The sequence below is a fragment of the Sesamum indicum genome, linkage group LG5 (assembly GCF_000512975.1).
Source record: "Sesamum indicum cultivar Zhongzhi No. 13 linkage group LG5, S_indicum_v1.0, whole genome shotgun sequence".
NCBI lineage: Eukaryota > Viridiplantae > Streptophyta > Magnoliopsida > Lamiales > Pedaliaceae > Sesamum > Sesamum indicum.
This window is the reverse complement of record NC_026149.1, coordinates 6,679,205-6,696,357: the sequence shown is the minus strand read 5'-3', so window position 1 is coordinate 6,696,357 and position 17,153 is coordinate 6,679,205. Positions and strand designations below refer to the sequence as shown.

The following is a 17,153-nucleotide window of genomic DNA, read 5'->3' as shown; positions in this document are numbered from 1 at the left end:
TGTACCCTTGAAGTTCACGTGCGTTCGATGTAGTTAATTATAACAACAATAAAATTAAAATGAGGCTTATGGTAAAATTAAAACGAGATGTGCAAGAAACGTAAATCAAGGATTACCTTTTTCTTGATTCACTTCGGACCTCATTTGTTGATTCGTTCGCAAGACTTTAACGTTTAAAAACCACTGAAGACACGCCCACATCACACCAGAATATGGGATCCTTTGAATCCATTTACTAGAAGAGAATAAAGGAGGAAAGAACACACCAAGTGTGCTTAGAGAGGGACGGCCGATTTTAGATATTCTAGGGTAGGAAAAAAAATTATTTTTGTGTTATGTTATTAGTTATTACAAATAACTAATATATATACCTTGTACGGATGTACTAAAATGTATCTAGGTTCATTCTACAATCCATAAGGTAATGTATACTTTATTCCACAATAAAGAATGTCTAAAATAACACTTTTCAAAAGTAATAATTGCTACTCAATTATTTCCTTTCCTAGAAATTTCCAACAAGTTTAATTAGGGTGCTTGGCCGACTTTAGGGAGATAAAATGAAAGGCCCAACTAATTTTAATTAAATCTAATTTAATCAAAATCCACCTAATTAAGCCCATCATATATTCAAACCAATTAAATACAGGAGCCCAATAAGCCTTTATTAATTAATAAGTCCAACTTATTAAATAATTAAGGGCAATCCCAATATAAATTAATCCTATTAATTTATCCTTGGGCTCCTTCATCCAATGGATCCCTCTAATTTGTAAGTAATCTAATTACTTATGGAATTAATTTTCATTTAATTCTTCGTCTCTTCTCGATGATTTGTGTATGACTCTTTAGGTTTACCTTTCACCTAAAATTGGGCTAGTGACAAACACTATTATTAATTAAATCTAATTTTATTAATAATTCTCGATCAACCCTTGATCCAAAAAGCCCGTCACCATGGATGGCCGTCTAGCAATGGTCCATGGCACTAGAGACTAGGCGAATATCCATGTGAACTTTTAGGCTCTCGAGTCCATACGGGTACGGTCCTTCCATCGACCGTCTTCCGACTTAGTCTAGGGCATGGAATTAGGCATCGACTCCCATCCTGGACTAGGCCTATGCTTAATACTTAAGATTACGTTACGTCAAATTGCTCAATATAGGAACCTCTTTACCTATTTGACCAATGATTGTAGCCACAAGTTTCTAGAGCGTGAACGTATCTCCAATTGCATAGGAGATACCTCTGTCATATATTGATAGTGAACGGATCCTCTTTTTGGAACTCACTATTCTCGCTACATACTTCGACTGCACTGGATAAGGTTTATGATGATCGTGTCTGTGATGCAGTCACCTCTCACACAGACCTAAGATAGAATCATCGTATGCACGTAACTGCCATAATTCCTCAAGTTTGAGGACTACTCACGTACTATCAGAACAGGGAATTCGAGTCATACTGACCAAGACTCCAAAGCTTCCATATGACGATCCCTGTGAGTCAGTTTAGTCGATTTGATACCTAACCAATTGACCTATTAAGATCATGTAGACGTCCGACATCTGTCGTCGGTGAAACACGGTACTAATCAAATGAATGTAACTCTTAATGCAAGTCCTGATAGGATATTCGATACCCATTCTTGAAGTACTCGACTTGAAATATTTCAAATCGAACCCTTACCAGTTGATTTCATGATCACCATTCAATACGCAGTCCAACTGTTGCACGATTGTTAAAATGGTCTGTGGGCTTTATTGATGTTTAAAAGAAATGCAAACATATATATAATGAGCAATACAAATGAAATGTCAATAACAAATACTCACTTTATTCACTGAATAATATTACATAGAATCGAGTTATTATCATAATGGATTACAAGTATGCCAATCTAGTTAGTTTTCAGGTCACCTATTCTAACACCAGGACCTAGTGGAGGAGTATTGGAGGGGACAACTCCTCCAACATAAAAGGGTTATGGCCAAGGACAAGGACTCTTAGAGAGCATATTTTTTACAAACGCACAAGGAAAATTATTGAAATTTTCGTGCTCTCTCCCTCTCCTCTCCTACACTCTCTCCAAACCACCTCTATAGTCTACACACATATCTTCTCAAGCTTTCAATTAGTTTTAAAGGCTTGAGAGTTGAGATTGAGACACTAATCCAATTATTCTTTTTTATCCTGTTCTAGGTTAGAATAGTTCTAAACTCTGGGTGATCTCTGATCGTCTAGCAAGGAGACAAGAAATCTCCTCACTGGTGGTGGTGTGGATATTGTTAGAGGAGACGTTCATTCGACCCTCTACGTTAATGCATCGAAGGAGAGCTCAACTGTCAAAAACTCCACACTCTTCAAAGTCATAATTTGTGGTTAACTTTCAGCATTTCCTTAAATTAGCCACACGTCTATTTGCCTTCATGTTTGATTACATGGTCAGGAAAAATGGGATTTGATCCAGTTGGCTTTGGATTATCATTTTTTTTTCATTTCCGCTACATAGCCTTAGATTCCTAGACTCATACTAATACTTCCAAAATATATAGTATTTGCTCTGTAATTGATTATATTTAATGAAATCTAATTTAGATTTAGAATTTTTCAACAAAACATTTGTAGAATTCTAGGTACGGGGCCAATTAAAACCCTCAATATGTTGGGATTTAGTGTAGCAAGCTGATCCCAATGATGCTAGCTCCAGCTATAGAGAAGCTGCAGTACGGTGAAGATGAAAAAGCTACAACAACCTGTTTATCTCTGTAGCTGCAGTATAATAAAATCATGTTTTTGCTTTCTTACACTTCTATAAGTTATTACATGCTTGTTAGTTAGCCTTGTAGTTTTCCAGCTGGAGTCCACGTAGGTTGGTAGTTAAAGTAGTTAACTTCCTCTTCTTCATCCTATCAATGTATATATACATCACAGACTCTGTAAATTAGCTCTCAACTTACTGAAACTAAATAACTACACTTTTTCTCTTGATTCCGTTTTCATGGCTGCACTACTTTCTTTTGGTTGTTTAGTTTTTCTACATGGTATTAGAGCCTTGTTTGAAGGAATCTGCATACACAAACTTGGCAATACATTGTATCATCTATGAGCACCTATCAATGATGGCAAAAAGATTAGCCATCTCAAAAACATGAGAAGTTTTCTACCTGAACGACTACAACTTCATGGTTCTGACCATCCTGGGATGGTGTTGGTAAGTGCACCTCTTACTGAAAATAATTACCTAAATTGGAGCTTAGGGACTAAACAAGCCTTTGCGTGCGAAGATGAAGTTGGGGTTCATCAATGGAACCTCTATCAAACCAAACCAAACACGAATAATCCGCACTTCTAGCAGTGGATTAGGGTGGATAGTATGGTTACTAGGTGGATACTAAATTCCATATCTAAGGATATTGTAGAGGTCTTCATGTACAAAAAGTCCTCTAGGAATCTATGTTGGATCTTGAACAACGATACGGTGAATGTAATGGACCACAATTGTACCAGCTTGAGATACAAATATGTTCTATGACACAAAGTAACTCATCCTTATCAACATACTTTACAAATATGAAGAGACGATGGGATGAAATGGGAGAATTGAAACCAATGTCACAATGCACTTGCAATGGATGCACATGTGGTGCCTGGGGAGCAGTAGTAGAGACAGCAACATTTACACAACTCATGCAATTCTTTATGGGACTCAATGAAGTTTTTGATGGCGTGAGACACCAGTTACTAGTCATGGACCCTGTGCCCTCTATTAATAAAGCCTATTTTATGATACAGAGTGTAGAGAAACAAAGGCAGACAACATTGAGAACACAACCTTATCTGTAAAAGCAGGACCAAGATATGACAAGAAATGTTTCAGCTCTGATAAACGTACTCAATATTGTACGCATTGCGATAGAACAGGACATAACAAAGAAACCTACTTCAAACTTCATGGGACCCCTGAATGGTATAAGGAGCTTGTGGACAAAAGGAAACATGATGCAAATGCTACACGAGGATTTGCTGTGGACGTAACCAATAAAAGGGAGAGTCAATCACAGTTTGATACAAAGGAGGAGTTGCTGCAGGAACTAATTAAACTTGTGAGAAGCAGCATACAGCCTGGTGTGCAAGGCAACCTAGCTCATGTGGATGATTTTGAAGGTATGAATACTGCCATTACAAGTTCTGGAGCTAACATTTTATCCTCTTGGACTGTAGATACAGGGAAAACTAATCATATGTGTGGTAACTCTTGTCCCCTTGAAAATCTGACCCCTCTCTCCTATCCTACCCTATTACATCTTCCTGATGGTTTTACTAAACCTATTACACATTCTGGAACCATCACTTTACATAAGGGCTTTACTCTCACCAATATATTACTGGTACCTTCTTTTAAATTCAATCTGCTCTCGATTCCTAATGTCTGTCCTCACTGCCTATTGTGGTTGTGTTTCATGCTTCTTGTTGTGCGTTTCAGGATCAGAACACTAAGGAGACTATTGTTGTGGTAAAACAACTTGGGAACGTGTACTTCATAGATGATTCATCTTTCAATTCTCTTGTCATGGATTCCTGTCATTCATCTCAAATTTGTAGCAAGTCACTATGGCACAGGAGGCTAGGCCATCCCTCCTCTAATGTACTCAAACATATTCCAGATATTAAAGATAAGATCTCTTCAGTTGATGCTACCTGTGATGTATGTCCCATGGCCAAGCAGCATCGCCTGCCCTTTATTCCTAGCACCACATCTTCTACTAGTATCTTTGAGCGTCTACATACTGATCTATGGGGACCTTATTCCCTTAGTTCATTGACTAGGTGCCACTATTTTCTTACAATTGTTGATGACTTTAGTCGTGCAACATGAACTTTCTTACTCAAATATAAATCCCAGGTTCCTCAAACAATAATCGATTTTCTGAATATGATCAAAGTTCACTTTCAGGCCTCAGTTAAATACATTCATTCAGGTAATGGTTTTGAATTTAACAATGCTCAGTGTCATTCCTTGTTTCAGTCCATGGGTATAATCTGTCAAACCTCATGTCCTTATACCCCAAAACAAAACGGGGTCATCGAACGCAAACATAAGCACGTCTTAGAAATGGCTAGAGCCCTCCTCTTTCAGTCACACTTACCCAAACTCTTCTGGGGGGGAAGCCATTCTCACAGCCACATTTCTCATTAATAGAATACCTACTTCTCTCCTCAATTGGAAAAGCCCATTTGAAGTTCACTATAATAAATCTCCTGATCTTACACAGTTTCGCACATTTGGTTGTCTATGCTTTGCCACTAATACCTTACCCCTAAAAAAATGAATTCGACAAAAGGGCCTCCAAATGTATCTTTCTTGGGTATTGTCAGTCCAAGAAAGCTTACAAGGTGTATGATCTTGATTCCAACACCTTGTTTACTTTTAGAGATGTCTTTCTTCGTGATCATTCCCTCCTTTATCAACGTCTTTCCTCACCCTCTGCTCCCTTCACCTTGCCACTTTCTATTACTGACTTAGATCATCCTGCTCCTATCCACGCCTCTGTTTCTCCTTCACTCACTGTTACTCCATCCTTTGATCCTCCTGTGCCTCCCTCTTCTATCTCTATTCCTCTATGTCGTTTCAAAATGGTCTATTCCAATTTGTTGCCCACTTATCTACTTTGTAGGAGCCTAAGAATTATCTGTAGGCTTGTAAGGACAAGAATTAGGTGGAGGCCATGTCTAAAGAACTGGACGCTCTTGTTGCGAATAAAACTTGGACCCTCACTTCTCTACCTCCTGGTAAGTGCACCATTGGTTCTCGTTGGATTTACAAACTGAAGCTTCATCCTAATGGGTCTATTGATCGGTATAAAGCCCATTTATTGGAAAAGGGCTATAATCAAATCAAGGGTGTTGATTACTTCGATTCCTTTTTCCCGGTTACTAAAGCTGTTACTGTGCGCATTTTCCTCTCCTCAGCAGCTTCCTCTTAGCCCCTTTTGCAGCTTAACGTAAATAATGCTTTCCTCCATGCTTTTTTGGAGGAGGATGTGATATGGATCCACCTGAAGGCTTCCTTGGTGTTCCTTCTAGCCAGGTCTGCAAACTGCAGAAATCGTTATATGGCCTCAAGCAGGTCTCTCGGCAATGGAACTTGGAGCTCACTACCCAGTTGCTTGCTTTTGGATTTACCAGTCCAACTATGAACACTGTCTCTTCATCAAACGCACCTCTACTGACTTCACTGCCCTCTTACTTTATGTCGAGACATCCTCTTAACTGGGTCTTCTTCCTCTGCGCTGAATTCTGTCAAGGACCACCTTGATCATCTCTTCTCCATCAAAGACCTTGGCCCTGCCAACTACTTTCTTAGGCTCGAGCTCGCTTGTTCTTCTCATGGTTTGCAGGTCACCCAATGCAATTATTTGCAGGATATCTTGGTTGACATCTCACTGCTTGATGCCAGACCTGCTTCTACTCCATTTCCACCTGGGCTGAAATTGGTTCTTGATGATGGCTCTTTACTCCCCGACCCCAATCATTTTAAACGTCTTGTTGGTCGCCTTTTGTATTTGGGATGTACTCGTCCTGACATTTCTTTTGCCGTCCAATAGCTCAGCCAATTCCTCCAAGCTCCTCGCTCTTCTCACTAGGACGCTGTCATCCATGTCCTTCGCTACTTGAAGGGGACACTCAGCTAGCTTGTTTTTCTCCTCAACCAATTCCACCACTCTCAGTGCCTATTCTGATGCATCTTGGACATCTTGCCCTGATTCTCGCCGCTCCATCACTGATTTCTGCGTCTTCTTTGGCACCTCTCTTATTTCTTGGAAAACCAAGAAACAGGCTACCGTCTCCCGTTCATCAGCTAAGGTGGAATATCGTAGCATCGCCTCTGTTGTTTGTGAATTTCTTTGGATTTCCTATGTGGTGCGTGACCTCCATGTCTTTGTTCCTCTGCCCATCTCTTTCTGGTGTGATAATAATGGCATCACTGCCAACCTCGTGTTTCATGAACACACCAAATACCTCGACATCGATTTCCATATTGTCTGTGATCAATTTAAACTTGGTTTCATCTCTCCCTCTCACATTCGTGGTTCTGATCAAGTCGCTGATCTCTTCACCAAGTCCCTTCCTGCCACTAATTTCAGCCGTTTCTTGTGCAAGCTGGGCCTTGCTTCCTCGGCTCCATCTTGAGAAGGGGCTGTAGCAAGCTATGGATTTCAATGATGCCAGCTCCAGTTGCAGAGAAGCTACAGTATGGTGAAGATGACGAGGCTACAGCAACCTATTTATCTCTTTAGCTGCAGTATAATAAAATCGTGTTTTTGCTTTCTTACACTTTTATAAGTGATTACACGCTTATTTGTTAGCCTTTTAGTTTTCCAGCTGGAGTCCACGTAGGTTAGTAGTTAAAGTAGTTAACTTCCTCTTCTTCATCCTATCAATGTATATATACATCACAGACTCTGTAAATTAGCTCTCAACTTATTGAAACTAAGTAACTGCACTTTTTCTCTCGATTCTATTTTCATGGCTGCACTATTTTCTTTTGGTTGTTCAGTTTTTCTATAGTTAGACATGTCCAAGAGTGAATTATTATATGCGTAATGAAACTAATGTCAAATACAACCCTCAGCTACGCATTTGAAAAATCAAGTCATAGATAGAGAACTAAATCTCCTACAAACATGATCGAGAACAACACAAGACAAGTGAATTGTTATTATGTTGAGAAAATGTATGACATCTCGATCTATCCTCCTAACACCTCAGCTCCGACCAAACTCCCTTTTGGATTCCAAAGAAAACAATTCTTCTTACAAGAAAACACATAAAGAACAAAATAATCCAAAACGGAAGAAGGAAGTAGAAAATAAGAAACCAAAATGAAAACCTAGTACCACTATTTCTACGGTGTCGGCATATGCCATGCTGAAGTGCAATCGTTTCTCATGCATAGTTTCCTAATCTGTGTTTTATGTTCAAGAAGTTGGGTGGAAGGCATGGGCAAAGCAACTCTTTCATCCTACTATTGGGATTCCACAAATTTTTCGTGTCCAGCCTTTGTTCTTCTCGTGTTGAGTTTATAGCTTCAGTGTCCCCATCTGCTCCAAAGACATGTCGACTTTACATATTTATTTACGCCACCTGCTCACCAATCAAGTCCAGCCCCACGAGCAAAAACGATATCCCTTGAAACAGCAAGAAGTAAAAATGGATCCCGTGAGCGGACAAGAGACTTCTTGCTGAAGCCGTCAATAGAAGGAAAGCTAGCGCCAACTCTTTTGTATATATCCTATTGTACTTCTTCTTGTGAAAAGCCTGGTGCTCCTGTTGTATGATTTCCTCCCGTATCCCATCCAGATTAGGCTCTGAGCAACCTCGCTGGTGCTTTGGCTTCTCCACTAAGGATATGAGATCGCCCTCGGAGGAGCGGCCGGATTTCTTGGTGACTATCCACTCATATGCACTCCCTAGTTGGAAAAGGCCGGAAATCATAGCATTGAATTTCGTCACCGACATGGTGTTCTCGAAGAGCAGGTAAGGTACTATGAAGGGGAATGACTTCGGTGCTGGCAGAATATTGAGAAACGACATGGCAGCAGGTACATAAGAAACGACCCATGAGGGGAGGGTGGCCTCTGGAATAAACATAGTCATCGGAAGAATGATACAGAAAAGGGTGAACGAGTAGAATGGAAGTATTAGTTTTCTTAGTAGGAAGAAGAGAGAAATCAGGTTTACTTTCTTCCAAATGTTGATCTGCATAGACAATATTTACAAATGAAGTTAGTACTTGAACTACATTTCATTTCAGTTCACCAAATTCATAACATGGGCTTAAACTTAAGTTAAAAAGAGAGAAATACTCCTCTAAGTATCTCTCTCCACACACCTTTGATCTAATAATTGATGGCAAACAGAGTCGGAATAACTGCATTGGCCCAGAGTGCCATCTGTGTTGTTGCTTTCGGTAAGCTTCATAAGATTCCGGCAGTTCACACTGGCACTGTAAATTCAAACAAGAAAATTCACTTTGTTCATAAGTGCATAGCGTAAAAGCCATTCGTCCGAAGTGTTACAGTGAAGTACCTTGACATCATTGAGAAAGATGAATTTCCATCCATGGAGATGAGCGCGTACAGCAATGTCCATATCCTCAACTGTAGTCCTCTCCAACCAACCACCCGATTCTTCCAATGCTTTTATCCTCCACACACCAGCAGTCCCATTAAATCCAAAGAAGTTGAGGAAAATCCCATTAACCTGTTGTTCGACTTCAAAATGAAACGCTAAGTTAATTAGCTGCATCCTTGTGAGCAGATTTTCATCTTTGTTCACAAATGACCACCTTGCCTGAACCAATCCTAGTTCCTCGTTTTCCTATGATACAAAATTAAAGCACATTTTTATTTGCTTCACTAAACTCGACATAATTATATTGATAAAACAAGCACAAGTGCTGGTGGGGTTTCATGCATCTGGAAAGCATGCATGAAATACAAATCCAAGAAAACTGCCAGGCTAAAGAAAATTCTATATCAACACTAGCAATAAAATGGGCTAAACAGATAATAAGAATATGGGATGAACTCTTTACAACACAATCTGTCAATGCCAATTCAAACTCTAATTGCCTCATACCAAATGAAACCTGGGATCGCAAAAAGTACCTTGAAGTAAGGAACAGTTTGCATGAGAAAATCGGGGCTTGGCTGGAAATCAGCATCAAAAATGGCAACAAACTCATAATCTTTAGCATAGCTACAATTCATGGCGGACTTAAGATTGCCAGCTTTATAACCCTCCCTAATCACTCTATGTCTGTATATAATGTTGGCACCATTCTGCTGCCATTTGTACACATCGTCTTTAATCATCAACTGCGTTGTCGAATCATCAGAATCATCCAAAATTTGAATCAGTAATTTCCCCTTAGGCCAGTCCAATTTACACACAGCCGCAATAGATTGTTGATAAACCTATCACAATTTAAGACAAACCAACAACGCACACCAATCAGTTCACACCACTGGCCAGTATCTTATTTATATTTCAAGAAAGACCGAAAATTTAAGAACGAAAAGAAGGAAATAGAGCTATTACCTCTTTTTCATTGCACATGGGAATCTGAACTAATACCATTGGGAAATAACCATCTCCATCACCGGACTCTAGGTCTGCAAGATCTTGGTTGGGTACGGGTTTAATGTTCCTAAGCTTGATCCAGAAGCAACCCAAACACAGAATAAACCTGTCCAGACTCTGGATAAGGAAGAGGACGATACACACATTGGCCAAGAACTGAAGCGGTGGAGCAAGATACCCCACCCTGATCAAAACCCAATTCGAATAAAGCGAATCAAACACGGTCTTAACCATGAAAGGATTTGTTAAAGTGTAAAGGCGTTGTAGCTGAAGATCCGGTGTTCCAAAATGCCACCCTTCAAAATAAGCAACAGTTTCAAAACAAAGCAGTACTAGAGAGAGCCAAAGGAATACCCTGATGCAAATGTAGAATCTCGACTTGATGGTTGGATTTTCTGTAGATGACTTGTCGGTGGAGTCAGTGCGGCCGGAGGCAACACGACGGCGGACGATGGCGGCAATGGAGAACAATGCCGCGGCAAAGGACGTGAGGCAGCCTGCTGCTTTGTGGGCTTTCAGGAGGAGAACCCAGGTGAGTTGTTTCGCGTTCTTGTTGCGGCAACCTTTCGGGATGGCGTCATTTGGGTAGATAAAATCTTCCTCCGAGGGGGATTCTAGCTCCACCATAGACCAATTGTTCGGGTTCTCCATTTTCACAACTACAGGTGTGCCCCTGTGAGGTTTTTTCGCCCACCAATATAAAGATGGAGCCATTGTTTAAGACTATGGTTGTCCAGGCGACCTAAGTGGGGAATATTTCAGGAGTAGATTAGAGATGGACTTTTTGTGTGAATTTCAAGATACTGTGTAAAACCCAGATAGGATTACTACTCAAGGATGGACCCAACTCTGATATTCTGAAAGGTTTCAACCGATGAAATGGATGAAATGCAGGAGGAAAACCAAAAGACTGAAAGAACGGAAGCCTATTCTTGCGGATTTTTTTAGCTAAAGATGAACTGAACATTAGATAGGAAGAAGATAAAGGAAGTGGTTCAACAAACAGTCAGAGAGTGTTACAAAAACATCACTTATGGATGAAAATGAGAAACAAAAGTAAGTAATGGGAGGAAAAGGCGCATGGGATAATAAGGAAAAATAGAAATTTTTGCAGCAGAAGGGAAAAAATGCTATGCTATTACCCTGCACTGAGAGAGAGGAACAAGGACAGGGAATAGGGATGCCTATTACTGAGAGGAATAATAGGAAAGGTGCTCTACATTACATTCATTTATAGCTTGCAGCAAGAATGATTGCTTCAAGAATGAGGAGGGAAGAGGATGGTAAGTAACAACTTAACACGTCTTCAAGAATGATTCCGTAACCAAAGAGAAATCGAAAATCAAATTTAGAAACACAAAAACTAAACCCAACACCAATTTTTTTTGTCAAAATCACATTCTCCTCCTCCACCACCAAACCTCTCCTTTCGTTTTCCAGAAAAACACAAGCCGGGAATATGATCTTTTCCTAATTCCTTTGCATGAAGAAAAGAATAAAAGCACCTAAATCTAAATGCCAACAAAATCGGATGCTTTTTCTGGGCTCTGATAGGGATGAAAAATTGAAAGCAAATGATAGACCAATCAATGAGGGTTGGAACACGGAAAGGCAGGATAGGAAATAATAACCAAGAAAGGTAGATCTCAGAGGGAAGAATTTGAATATACCGACAAGAATATGGTGGGCATTTGAGAGTCTTTTTTTGGAGTAGTGTTTTTCCCTCCCCACCTTATACTGCTGCTTTTTGGACGGAATACAGAGCTACAACCAAAGGGCGCCTGCACAAAAAATTATCTGAGAAATGTATGTATATATGTCCCCAATCAAGAATTCTTTAATGTTGTTAACACAAATTTACGTGCAGTGAAAAAGAATTCAAGAGAAGGCATAAAATACAATGATGAAAAGCAAGATTTTTCTGAATTGAAAAGGTAAAAACTATTTAACGAGGGAAGACGGAAACTTAAATCTCCCTTCCTCTAAAAAGCTGATCTTTTCTTGTATGGGGATAGATTTAGCCTGTGTTGTTAATATTTTGAATTTAGTGAAAATTAATGAACATAATTTTGGAAAATAAATATGGATTTAAAGGAACCTTTTTCTCTTCTTCTTCTTTTTGTTTTTATGGTTTGGGGTTGTCAAGATCATGCAACTTGGCAGCTTGCTTTTGCATGCAGAAGGGGGAAATCGAGGAAATTGATATGGTCGGATTCTTGTTTTGTTTTACTTTTTTATTTAGGTAAGAATAAAAGAAAATCAAATAATGGATTAGTTTAATTACAAAGTTCCTTAGTATAAGGTACAGCCGTTAACAAGAGATGGATTTCGAATAGATAGAATTTTCCAAACCAGCTACTTGAATATGTGTACTTTGACTAGATTTTTTGCATTATTCACGCTTGGCCAAAGGCAATATGTAAGCCAAAACTTGCCACTTCAAACAATTTTATCCTTTTCCTTGTTTTTGTTTTGATTTTGATCAACGAAGCACATATCTTCAATTACCAAAATTAAAAATGCATCACGTTTATTTACCAACATTAAAAATGCTCCAAGTTTATTTATTGGATAAATTGCATAAAATCTCCCGATATTTTAAAAATTTAGTTGAGTACTCCCTTATGTAAAAAAGGGGTAAAATATAAGGACTCCCTGTGATATTGAGAATGTTAAAAAAAAAAAAAAATCCATGTAAAATATAAAGTATCAATTATACACCCTATGATATGCAAAAAAAGTTCAAAAAATTCCTCGAGGCCAGAGTTGGTGGTACACATGCGTTGACTGCGATTATGGGCCTGAAAACTGCATTTTTTTATAATTTTGCCCTTCTCTTCAATCTAGTATTATATAACATATATAATTTAATAAATCTTAAAATAATGTATAAATATTTAGTAATAATAAAATAATATTTTATATGTAAATATATAATTATATTAATATTTATATATAATATTTTTTTAATTAAATTAATTAAAAATTAATTTTAAAAAAATAGCATCCGCCTCCACTACTAAAGAAGAGGGGCCTTCTACCACCCAGTAGCAAGGGCAATCGTCTGCGCCCATCGCAGACGAGGGCGACAGCGTCGCGTTTGCCCCCTATGTTGGGGGCAGGGGCGGGTAAGGGGTGTTGATTATTATTTTTTAAATAATAATTTTAATTTTATAAATTATAATATTGCATATAATATAATTATTTTCAACATATCATCCAATTCATTTTCTAAAACCACATAGGACTCAAAACTCCCAAAAAAGATCCAATAGGCATGCCATGTTATTTTTCAGTCAAAAATCAAAATTTCGATCACTGAAGGACTAAATTTCATCAATTTTGAACCTTAATGCACTTATAAAAAAATGGGCATAATTATTGGACTAAAATTAATATTGAGCATATTTAACGAACTAAAAAATAATTTTTTTCTATATAAAATTTAAATTTTATATATTATAGATATATATTATAGGCATATTTTAATAGGCCAGGTTGATCAGGAAAGGTATTTTAGTCATTGTCCCTAAAAGAATAGACTCAAGTTGATCAGGAAGCAGTGTGAGTTACTATTCATAACATCAGGGTAAATTTTTATAATTAAATTTTCACAGGGGGGTTTGATATTTTACCATATCATAGGGGGTCAAAATAAATTTAACCCGTTAAAAAAAGAGGCAAAAAAGCCCTTGTATTATACAAAATTGTGCACACTCTCGTCTTCTGTTAATTAGGGTTAACAGAGTTAAAATTTTTATTGAATTGCCCGTTATACCATTAATGACAACCTTTGATCTTAATAGTAAAAAATGAATGGGCTATGTATTCAGCTTCTATGGTGGAATTAGCTGTAGTATCCTATTTGGAACTCTTCAAGGCCACCACACCACCGTTAAGCTTGAATACAAATCCTGATTGTGATTTGACATCATCGTCATCCTATTGAAAACTAGCATCGCTGTAGCTTTTATGTATCAACTCTCTAGCACCTTAGACCAAGAACATATCTTTAGTCCTTCTCAGGTACTTAAGTGTGGTCTTGACTGCAGTCCAGTATGCCTCCCTGGCACATGCCCGATATCCATCGTTACACTCAAAGCGTAAGCGATGCCAGACCTAGTGCATTGCATAGCATATTGAATGCTGCCTACAACCGAAGCATAGGGGACGCCAACATTCTTTTAAGCTTTTCATTAGTCTTCACTCCTTCTTAGACAGCTTAACCCCATGTCTCATAAAAAAGAATTCTCGTTTGGATTGTTGCATCTTGAACCTTTAACTGGAACCACATGGAGATATTTTAGGGTGATGCGTACAAAGGCGTTGGAAAGCTACATAACGTGCCTTCTCAGTTGTATGGTAACGTGTTTGGTTGAAATGGGATTATTTCTTGAGTAATGTTGGCTGGATGAAAGACTTTAGCTGCAGATTCCTTTCTACTATACTTTATTATTCCTGCTAGTTAATGTAAATACTTGGTTGAAAAAATACCCAATTTATTTGTTGTGCAACAATGTTCCTTATAGTTAGAGCAATGCTACGTAAGATAAGATCATTCTTAATCCAAGTAGCTAAGCCTTTACAGCTACAAACCTATAGGTTTAGGCAACCTGTTATAGGGTAAGAAATGTTGACATGTTGTGCTCAACTGATGCATGTGTACTTGTTCCAGCTGCTCTTTTCATTAGCGAGGAAGATGTGATTTCGTTAGTAGGATAAAATATATCTCACAGTAAATGAGTAAGGATAGAACTCCAGTAGTAAGTTACTCAAGCAGGTTTTATAAGTATTATGCTGAAATAGATGTGCCAACAGAAGACAACTAGGAACTAAAGTGAGTGTTGTAGTTGGTAGCTGCTTGTAAGATGTATATGACAGCTGGTGATGGCTGAGCTTGATTTGTGTGCCGGCTAGTGACAGTTTATATTACTGCGTTTACCAGCTGGTGCCAGTATACGTAAGTGCATGCACCAACTAGGGGCGACTTATATAGAAGCATGCGCTAGCAAACGGCGGCTTATTAAGAGGATGCGCCAGCTAGTTGCTACTTATTAGGAGCGTGCGTTGACTTGTGGAAACTTATGTAAGTGCGTATGCTAGCTAGTAGCGTGGCTTATTTGAAGTTAGCTAGGAATTAAAAATTGAGCCTACGAGTAACAAAAAATGGAAAACAAGAATTGCCTTTTATTGATGTGAAATAATGGTTGATTACAATGATAGCAAGCTGTAAATAGAGAGTAGGGATCTTCTTGAGGTTATAAGTGTTCCATGGTTGAGAAAGCCTCATTCCATCAATATACCTGTGCAGCAAGATTGTGTTTCCAAACATATGGATATGCTAAGATGGATCCGTGGTACCATCATAAGTAGGTAGCTGCGAAGGTGCTCGAAAATGAACAGGGAGTTATTCCGCCATGATGTGCTCGCTGAATTGAATGCCACGCTTAATAGGCATGGTGTCTTTTCTCACCTACTGGCGAAGTTCCACTTTCTCCTTCTTCGTGGATTTCTTGATACCAGGGGATTGATGTCCAGCTACCTCCTTGCCTGCAAAATCAGCAGGGGTGGATAGATCCTACTGGAGTCCAATAGGAATCTACCCATCCATACCATGACTTTCTGGTGTTCCCTCTTTCTAGCTGGGAAAAGGGACCTGCTCCGCTAGTTGAGAACCACGAAGGATTGAGTTGATGGTCTCCATGATGAACAAATGAAACTGCTCATAGAAGAGCTGGTTTAGAACAGTAGGTCCAACTGTTCGCTCAAGAGCTGGAGTTTGATTCTTTCAGTTAGAGTGTTAGCCCCTAGTGTCGGGTCTGGACCGAGAAGTAGGATTTGCAGGTGGAACAATAGCTCCAAATGCAGCAGGGAGAGAAGAGTCTCCCTCTTAAGATCCATGGTCACCTCCGTTGTTGGAATTTATCATTTCTCACGCTAAATCTCAAATGTTCCATAGACGGCACTATTGATGCGTACCAGAAATTTGGTCACACCACAAGGCACGAAGGATCTTCAAAAAAATCCTAAAAATTATCAAAGAACTAGCCCCGCAAACCAGAGTTTAGCACCCTGATACTTAAGTTAGTAATGGATTAAAGAAGAAATAATAGGGAAAACTTGAATTAAAGTAAGAATAATGGTATAAACAATGATAAGGTATATATATTCGTATGGAGTGCAAATTATAAGCTTAAAATAGCCTAAGAATCAAGAGAGAGTAGTGCAAGAAAGTGATAGTTTGAGAATAAGTGTGATGAAGAGTTCGACCCAATGCTTTAGTTCTGTCCTAGTTGATCCTGATTCGACATTAGAAGTATATTGTTTTTTCCCAATAATCGAATACTTTTGTCTCTAAATACTACATATTTGATTCCATCCATAAATCTATTTTCTTTCCTATAAGCCCAATAATAATGCTAGTTCTTACTATTTTACGTATTATGATATGAATATACCACACCAATTTGTTATATATGGATGATGAGATTCCTTCTATACAGAGTAATTCCAATAGACTTATTGGAGGGTCCCATTGGCGTGCATCCAGTAGGAATTAAACCTACGAATTTGCCAATTATGAGTTGGGCGCCTTAACCATTTAGCCATGGATGCTCAGTAGGGATCCTCATACATGGTGAATAACCAAATTTCAATTGAAATAAAGTCTTTAGGATAAATCAATACAATTTAGGAGGACATCAATTCAAATTCTGGATTGTTACCAAATGACTGCATATGACCTATATTTATAGACGTGTATAGAGTAGGATACGAGGGTGATCATGGAGTGTCATATGTCTCTGGAAAGATCTTTGAGTTGGCTATCGTTCGGATCAGACAGTTGGTGATTTGGATAAATATTAACCGAGATACGTGAGTTGGACTATACCTGTCAAATCTGCTTACATTTTCAAGAATTAGTTATTCACGAATTTTCTAACTCGTTTATCATTAATTGACCTCGAACCACCTAGAGATATTTTAAGGCAATGGGTACAAA

At 38.6% G+C, this 17,153-nt stretch overlaps 1 protein-coding gene across 1 annotated transcript; it reads right to left on the bottom strand.

Annotated features, from left to right (window-relative positions):
• On the bottom strand, positions 7,776–12,120 carry LOC105162184 (probable xyloglucan glycosyltransferase 12). Its single transcript, XM_011080151.2, has 5 exons — positions 10,109–12,120; positions 9,676–9,984; positions 9,095–9,385; positions 8,898–9,011; positions 7,776–8,764 (listed from the first exon to the last, which is right to left on the bottom strand). The coding sequence occupies exons 1-5, from the start codon at positions 10,862–10,864 to the stop codon at positions 8,141–8,143; spliced, it is 2,094 nt and encodes a 697-aa protein (XP_011078453.1). The 5' UTR covers positions 10,865–12,120; the 3' UTR covers positions 7,776–8,140.

What these genes read in the sequence shown, in the direction of transcription:
- LOC105162184 (XM_011080151.2), bottom strand. Translation starts at nt 10,864, where the DNA reads ATGGCTCCATCTTTATATTGGTGGGCGAAAAAACCTCACAGGGGCACA. An exon ending in AAACTGTTCCTTACTTCAAG is followed by an intron (nt 9,386 to 9,675) that starts GTACTTTTTGCG and finishes TTTGTATCATAG; the next exon opens with GAAAACGAGGAACTAGGATT. An exon ending in TCTTTCTCAATGATGTCAAG is followed by an intron (nt 9,012 to 9,094) that starts GTACTTCACTGT and finishes TTGAATTTACAG; the next exon opens with TGCCAGTGTGAACTGCCGGA.